Here is an 8449-nt window from a genome sequence, read left to right as displayed (position 1 = left end):
TAACAATTGACGGATTAATGATGGCCATATAAAATAGACATACAAAGGCCCTCTTGAGAGCCTTCTTCAGCTCCTCAACAGTGCTTACTTTTGTCCGGGCTAAAGGCTGCGTGGCTGCCGTGTGTTCCTGTCCATACAGCACGAGATGATAAATAACATTGCAGAAGGTCATGTTAGGAAGTGTGGGAGCACAATGGCAAAGGAAGAGATTGAGTGTGCAATGGAAAAGACATCAACTGTCCCCCCCCCCTCCAACCTCCCTTCCCATTTTCAGCTCAGTGCACTCTTTAGCAGAATTATTGATGGTGCTTGTGAGGTACAGAGGCCCGGGATGAAGATGTCAATGCCAGCACTGCAAAACAAGAGCTATGGCAAAGGGTGGGACAGCAGGAGGAACAACACGTGCAGTATTTATTGCCGTGTTCAATATGGGAAGGAGAGGAAGAAAAATGGAAGTGATCTCAAAAGTGGAGCAACATATAACTCCTCCAGTATACTGTAGTCACTGTACTGTATTATGTAGACGTGGTGGGAGAAATGTACCGATAACATATTGAAAGTATAGAATTGCAAGGAAAAAGAAAGTCCTGCATTAATGTTTTACTTGAAATAGATGTAGAGTATTGACGGCGAGAATGTACAAAGCAAAATAACTCCTTTCAAAGTTACATTGCTGTACAGTATGATAGGATTATTGTTTATGAATTGTAGTTCAAATAGTAATTTAGCTTGTTAAGGTGGAGCTAAGTTTTAACAACGGATCTGTTGTATTTTTATAAATGATAATCTATTCAATGTATCTAGGATCCGAATTTGCTGAGTAGTAACCTTTCAAATAAATAGAAATGTAATTTACCGCTGAGTAGTAATGGACTCAAATTAAAAAACACCATAAAATAAAAAATACCCAAATAAAGTACATACATTTCAGTATACAGTAACAGGTTCAAATTGAAGCACGTGTTCCCCTTGGGAGCAGCTGAAAATAGCAGTAAACCCAACACTGGCATATCTCAAGTACTGCTGGAAGGTGTTTGACCTTGCATGCTCGTCTCATTGGGCATCTGAGGTGTGAACATAGTTTCTGAGATTGTTGGAGAAGGGGTGGGTTTTTTCTTTGTAGGAACATTTCTTGTTTCTTCAGTTTCATCATGCTTACAGTACCGTACTTGTTTCTTCTTCAAGGCCTTTGCTAACCGTTTCTTCTCTTTATTCCCAGGATGTGTGGTACGTCATCATATCTCTGCTTTATGCTGCACATGCAGATGAAAAGGCAGCGCAGGGACGAAGGGGAAAGACAGAAAGACATTATTTGAAATTGTGACTGCCATTCGCTGAGCTTTTGTTATTGCACCTTTATGTGTCTTGTGCAAAGCAGACCAGGGTTGAGTGTCTTTGTTCTTCTGATGATGTCCTTGATGAATGATTACAAAATGAGATGTGTCCTCTTTGCCTCCATCTTTGTTTTCTCAGTGAAATTAACATTCCAGGCTGCAAGCCCCTTTTCATTTACCACCGCGAGGGATGACTCTTATGTTGACTCTTAATGAAACTCGCTGCCCCAAGATTCATTAATATAAAGTCATAAACACCAGCCCCCCCTTGATGTTTATTCACAGCATGTGAAAGATGATTCAAGACAGATACACAAACAGTATGGTCAGTGTTCTTTTAAAATGCTCCAGTCACAGAGGACGTCCGTGAGATCGGCCTGTGTAGGAATGAGATCATCCTCAGAAGGTGACTTTTCACATTGTCTTATCGTAAAATGACTGGATGATTAAATTGAGGCAGCTAGTTTAAACCTTCTTCCCATTAGGAGGATTATTGAACACAGAAGATGGCTTATGTTGGTATATGTCATACTCAGCTCAGTTGTTGTGCTCTGGATGCCTACACGATGTATAGGCAACCAGAGAAAAGTAGTTTCACCAACATAAGTGCAATTGGATTAATTTTGTGTGCCAACTCTCATGAGATATTCAAAAAAAAAATCATTTCTGAACAACCATTCAAATCTGTAGCCTCAGCCATCAGCTTTTTTTGTTTTTAATGTGTTTATGACACCCTCTAGAGTACCATTGACAACATCACATGACTAAACTTTTAGTCTCGTTATTAGTACAAGCCTTCCATGACCACCATTGGCTTGTTAAGGCTTAAAAACAAAACAAAATGTTAAGGAAAGTGTATCAATACAAATCTATAGGTTATTGTTTAGTCACTTTCCAAAATAAGTCCTGCACCTTTCATATACTGTATGTGCATTATTTTCTTATACGTGCAAGTTTATCCTATTTGCAATTAATAAACATATTTGTTTTCAATAAAATTGTAACACATAGTATTTCATTCTGTCGTGCACTTGTCCTGTGAATAGTTTACTTTAATAATAAAGTTTGTATTGAATCTTAAAGTTTTTCCGCTGCATGCTGCAAATTGCCGGGTGAACACATACGTGACAGCCGGCACCTCAGATACAGAGACTTCCTCTATTGTCATGAAATGACTAGTTTGAGAAACGACACGCTGTGACACATTCTGATAAGGAGTGGGTCACTCTGTTGCAAATAAAGACAAGATGACAGTCCAGCAGATCTAATGGTTTTCAAAAATTAAAACTATTCAGATTACATGCCCAAATGTATATAGACATAGATATTTTTAAATATATACTGTTTTATATCTGTTATCATGTATATTCTCATGTGGTATTGTTACATTGATCTACTGACTGCATCTTTTATAACTTTTGAAGAAATTGTTTTTTTCCGCCCGTTGTTACTCAGCGTGGCTTTGACCTCAGCCACATTGAGTTATCAGGAAAAGAGGAAGCTTTATTTTTCCAGAAATAGGCCCAGTAAGGTCTGACTCCGGTCAGCCATTCTGATGTATCCAACCGCAGCTAAATCATGCACTCAAAATTATTCATACTCCAGCTAAAAATAGAGTTAGGATCTATACTGTACATTAGGTCAGCTGTACTTAGGGTTGCGAATGCCTAACTGCAATTTTGATGACAGAAGTAAAGTTTATTTTTGGTGCCTTTTAAAGCACCAAGTGTTTTTCATCTTACATAAAGAATAAATAGATATAATATAACTACAGTTCAAACATATGAAAGAGAACCACAGTAAATAAAGAAAAACTGAAAATCACATGGGAAAAGAAAGTCTAATAAAGCAGCTTGAGACAATAAAGACAAAGATAGAGTTGTATAACATGACATAACAAGGAAATGCCTTACATTTGCTGTAATAAAGGTAACAAAAGCCCAGTAGTGGAAATAACTCAATCATAGTGTTTTGGTAACACTTTATGGTAAGGGTACATGAATGCATTCATGATGATTCATGTACCCTTACCATAAAGTGTTACCACCCACATTATTTTGCAGCCTCCTATAAAAATATATCTGTATTTATTGTAAATGCATTGAGACGTTAAGTCAACCCAATACCTACTATTTTTACAATGAGGTTTAGAGATATCAGCTGAACATGTAACTAACAATATCACATAGAAGAGGAAGCTGGTTGACCACGCGCAGCAGTTACACACCCCAGGGCATGACTTCCTGCTTGTGTGTTTGTGGTTTTGACAGAGAGAGGGAGAGAGAGAGAGAGAGAGAGAGAGAGAGAGAGAGAGAGAGAGAGAGAGAGAGAGAGAGAGAGAGAGAGAGAGAGAGAAGGTTGATTGGTGGGAAATACCAAAGAAGTGACAGAAGTTGAAGCTGACAGCAGCAGACAGCAGGGTCATGGAGCCACGGCAGATTAGAGAGGGATACTTGGTGAAAAAGGTAAAAAATACTTATTCTTCACAAAATTAACTGAATTGAACTTGGGTAACTTTATGATCGCATGGGTGAACGTAACAGTTTAGTACACTGTAACTATTGGTATTATAGTGAAACAAGAGTGCAAATTGAAAACAATGAACAATGAAAACAATGAAACAATATTAAATTCAAATGAATACAATAGCAAAAAAAAGTGCTTTAAAGGAGATCAAATTGAAGAATGTTGAAGATTTATAAGAAGTCATAAGAGGACCTGACTACTACGTACATGGTGAGGAACACTGTCGCAATTTCATCTGTTAGCCAGCCTGTTTCAAAATGTATTAATAAACCTCTCAAAGTAGAAGTGAGCTTAGCAAACAGCGCTGAAAATATAAGTAGAGGAACATATGTGTAATTTATCTGAATACAAAACTACACACTTCTGTTTTACATTGCAAGAAAAAAAATGAAGTTCCTGATTATGTTTAGAGGCAAGCGGTTGTGTTTCATTTATCCGACATAAACAGCAGATTGACACAGGGGGAGAATACTTAAGATATAGAGGTTTACAAGATTACTATGAAACACAACAACATTCATTCCAACTACTTTACTTAAGAACAGCGACCAAACATTACAAACAATATGTCTTCATTAAGCCATTTCCCACACTCAAACTCTTTTTTTTTAAAGAAAGTGCAGTGAGAATACATTTCATACATCCAGTACTTAAACCCAAACTCACAAGTTTTCTCGTTCGAGCTAAGTGTTAGTTTCACAACACACCTAACATGCCATGAAAACTCTTTTTAAACTGGTTACATGTGCATGACAGGAACGAGCCTTATTGGTTATCTTCTCTGATGATCATTGAGATATCATGACGGAAGTGGTTTTTCTGTGAATAATAATGACACTAGGAGCAGGTGCCTATTTTCTCACACTATGTTGAACAGGTTTCTGTTGTTTTATTTAAACGTGGTATAGTTGAGTTTAAAGAGCACAGCCACAGTTTCACACACAGCGTTCTTGTAATGCTTGAAAGCAACCAACATGTTCACAGCAGATATATTTTGGGAAGACTTTGTTCCTAGAATAAGTAATGTTAGCATTTCTCAGAATCACACTTTGCTCAAAAAAGTTAAAACGGTAAAACAACTTGCTTATTTTTCCAGAGGAAGTGAAGAAAGTGGAGAATACTTGAAAATCCCAAAGGGCATGATTATGAAATGTAACATATTAGCAAATTATTCAAAAGAAGGGGTTGGCAAAGCCTGTAATTACTTTCCCTTTTTGTATTACCAGAACTCTTTATACCAGTTTGACTGTGGCATGTTGATGCTTTTTGTGTCGCATAGTACTTAATCAAATCAAACCTGTTGGCTTGCTCAATGCATGAAACAGAAGACAAAGCAGAAGGAACATATATAGAGGGGCATTTCAGCAAAAAAAACTTTTTGGGGAATTTTTCATGAACAAAATATAAATTCTCCTGAGGATTTGAAACTAACAGACACGTGTACCTTTATTGATAACAAGAATAGGTTCAAATAAATATGACTCAAAGATTTGTTAAATGTACAAAAGGCCTACACGCAGTAGGACAACATTTTCAATACTATCACACTTTTGCTCAAGGCTGCCTGTTGTCAACCGCCTTCTTGATCCACAGGGTACACTGCTCAACTCCTGGAAGGCGGTGTGGGTAGTGCTGTCAGAAGATGGGGTGGAATTCTACAAAAAGAAAACAGACTCATCTCCAAAAGGGATGATCCCGCTAAAGGGAGCCACACTCATCAGTCCTTGCCAGGATTTTGGCAAGAGGATGGTAAGAACATTTCTTGTATAGCTGTTGAAAAATCAGCTAGCATTGAAGGATTAGAGCTGTGAAAATGACAGTCATTGTGGAATAGGATTAGAAACAGACTTCAGGACTACAATCATTTTTTAAGATTTATGATACTCAATCTGAAGATTTAATTAATTTGAGACAACCCATAACGTTTTATTCATTTTAGAGGCTGTGTTTGTTGTTAATGATCCTCATATATAAGGCAAATCTCAACAGAAAACTGAAAATGTGACAGTGTGTCTGAATAACAATGTTCTACTGTATGCAGCTGGTTTTTAAGATTACCACAGGCAAGAAGCAGGATCACTTCTTCCAAGCTTCACATGTGGAGGAGAGAGAATTTTGGGTGAAGGACATGAAGAGAGCCATTACCTGCCTAGAGGGGGGGAAAAAGTTTGCCAGGAAGTCCACAAGACGCTCCATTCGCCTGCCTGACAAAGTCAACCTGACGTATGTTCTGTAACATCTTCATTTGTGCTTAAAAAACACAATTTGAAGAGAAATACATTCATTTACATTATTCAAATAATTGATCCTGAACTATGTACGGCCCCCATCTTAGATACTGTTGTTACACCAGCTGTCAAACTTCCCCTTTTGCACGGAGTCAAATGTATTGCAGTGATAACAGAAAATCATTGATCAGTCAAAGTTATTCGTCATTTTTGAAGCAATGACTTGGCTGGCTGAACTTATAAAGTTAACTCTTAAAAACTGTCTTGAGCTGTACACATCTTCAACAGGCACTTGAAAGAAGACTAAAGCTTACAGTTCACAGGCAAAAAGTATTCAAGGGAATAAGTAATACAAACTATAACTTAGTTTACAATATAATTCTAGCATGATCTTGTTTATGGATTAGTTTATGCTATGAAAAATTCATGACCAAGAAGTGAAGAAGTTGGATGTCAGTTTACCTTTCTAATTCCTTAGACTAAAGGCTTTTGTTAATACTGTAGATAGTAAGTCAGTGATACATCCTTGGTAAGACATATTGACTGTGTGGTCATTGTGTTTACTCAGGGAACTGTACACACTGATGAAAGACCAGGATGATGGAGTAAAAGAGTTAAAACTGGAGCAGGAGAATCGAGTCTTCAATCACTGCTTCACAGGTACAGTTGTCTAAGTTATTATTTTGTCTTTCAAATGTTCTCGCTATTTTTTGCAACTTCTTTGTTGTTCTTGCAGGTGCGACAGTGGTAGAGTGGCTGATTTCAAAGGAGAAAGCTAGGAATACAGCTGAGGCCCTTATGCTAGCGACAGGGCTGCTGAACGAGGGTTTTCTCCAGCCTGCTGGTGACTTGTCAAAAGAGGGAGCAGAGAGTGGAGAACAGTCTGTTTTCTTAGATCAGACAACTGCTCTTTATTACTTTGTAAGTGACTTTTGCATATTAAATATGATTAATGGTTTGTGATGAGGAAACGTGATTGATGTGTGTTGTGTTTGAATGGCTGTGATCTGACAGGCAGACAGTGGGTTCTTCTGCGAAGGCTACTCCAGTGATGAAGATGTGCTTCTGAAGCAAGAGTTCAGAGGAAACATTATAAAACAGGGCTGTTTACTCAAACAGGTGAATCAGAAAGTGCTTTTGTTCCACTGCATTCACTTATAAAGGATCATTTAGACTATCTGGGAGAAGCCATATGTTGTGTAGTTACCTTTCTGTTTTTCTGTAAAGCGACCTTGGGTCCCCTGAAAGGCGCTATATACATTTAAGTTATTATTATTATTATTATTATTATTATTATTATTATTATTATCACACTTTAAATTACCTCTCACATTCACACGTCGATGAACATATTGTCTTAACACAAAGCCTCATACTGTTTGGTAAATTCATGGGTAACGCTTGTGTTATTTTATCACAGGGACATAAGAGGAAAAACTGGAAGGTGCGAAAGTTCATACTGAGAGACGACCCTGCCTATGTGCATTATTATGACCCTACAAAGGTAACTTGTACAAGCTGAATGAATAAGGAATTAGAGTTTGTTTTACTCACTTTCATTTTCTTGTTCTTATTTTCTAACTTGTATGTCTCTTCCCTGTGTCAGGGGGATGACCCTCTGGGCTCCATTCATCTCCGTGGGTCTGTCATTACCGCCGTGGAACATGTGCCTGATGGTGAGTTGGGCCACTGTCACAGAGAACACATTGCTTCCTTGCTGTAACCAGGGGGAATAATTGCTGTTTACTTCCGTTTCCTGGGTTTCAGCAAAGAAATATGACATTGATGGCAACCTCTTTGAGATCATCACCTCAGATGAGACTCACTACTTCCTCCAAGCTGCTACCGCGGAAGAAAGAAAGGAGTGGATCAAAGCAATACAGGCAGTTTCAAAAAGTGGAAAATAACAGAAGAAGCAAGGAAGCCACATTTTGGGTTGCGTTTAACAATGCTTCAGCAAAGTTGAACTGTGATTATGAATGATTATCTTTATGTAGTTCTGTGTCATTGTAAAGTAAATGTAAAGACTCACTCCTCTTTAAACTTTTAAACTAAAGTTATGATGTTTTTAGGTATGTACTAGTGTGTAGTAAATTAAAGAGAAACGGTTAGCCATGTCTGGTTTCTTATTTCCTCCTTGATCACTTGTCTTTCAAAGCACACTCAGTTCCGGTGTACGAACTAAAACAAAAAAAAGTGACGGCTTCACACTTGACTGTCACTTTGTGGCCAGCTGCATCCGGAAGTAACGTTTATCAGTGGCAAACATGACTGGCTTTAGCCACAGTATGACAACATTACAAAAATAACTCAAGTTCCAATATAAAGTGAATATAATTAAAGGAGTGCAAACAGTTTGTG

At 37.8% G+C, this 8449-nt stretch overlaps 1 protein-coding gene across 1 annotated transcript; it reads left to right on the top strand.

Moving 5' to 3' along the window:
- The first annotated feature begins 3693 nt into the window (after positions 1 to 3693).
- plek (pleckstrin) lies at positions 3694 to 8205 on the top strand. The gene is made up of 9 exons (XM_034101165.2): positions 3694 to 3799; positions 5454 to 5609; positions 5902 to 6083; positions 6657 to 6748; positions 6825 to 7009; positions 7103 to 7207; positions 7509 to 7592; positions 7695 to 7764; positions 7856 to 8205. The coding sequence occupies exons 1-9, from the start codon at positions 3758 to 3760 to the stop codon at positions 7993 to 7995; spliced, it is 1056 nt and encodes a 351-aa protein (XP_033957056.1). The 5' UTR covers positions 3694 to 3757; the 3' UTR covers positions 7996 to 8205.
- The last annotated feature ends 244 nt before the right edge of the window (positions 8206 to 8449 follow it).

The sequence above is a fragment of the Pseudochaenichthys georgianus genome, chromosome 15 (genome assembly GCF_902827115.2).
Source record: "Pseudochaenichthys georgianus chromosome 15, fPseGeo1.2, whole genome shotgun sequence".
In the NCBI taxonomy this organism is placed as follows: domain Eukaryota; kingdom Metazoa; phylum Chordata; class Actinopteri; order Perciformes; family Channichthyidae; genus Pseudochaenichthys; species Pseudochaenichthys georgianus.
This window is presented reverse-complemented; position numbering and strand designations above follow the sequence as displayed.

Excerpts from the sequence above, each read along its gene's own strand:
- plek (XM_034101165.2), top strand. The coding sequence starts at position 3,758 with ATGGAGCCACGGCAGATTAGAGAGGGATACTTGGTGAAAAAG. Across the intron at positions 5,610-5,901 it reads AGGATTTTGGCAAGAGGATG|CTGGTTTTTAAGATTACCAC; the intron begins GTAAGAACATTT and ends TACTGTATGCAG. Across the intron at positions 7,765-7,855 it reads CGTGGAACATGTGCCTGATG|CAAAGAAATATGACATTGAT; the intron begins GTGAGTTGGGCC and ends CCTGGGTTTCAG.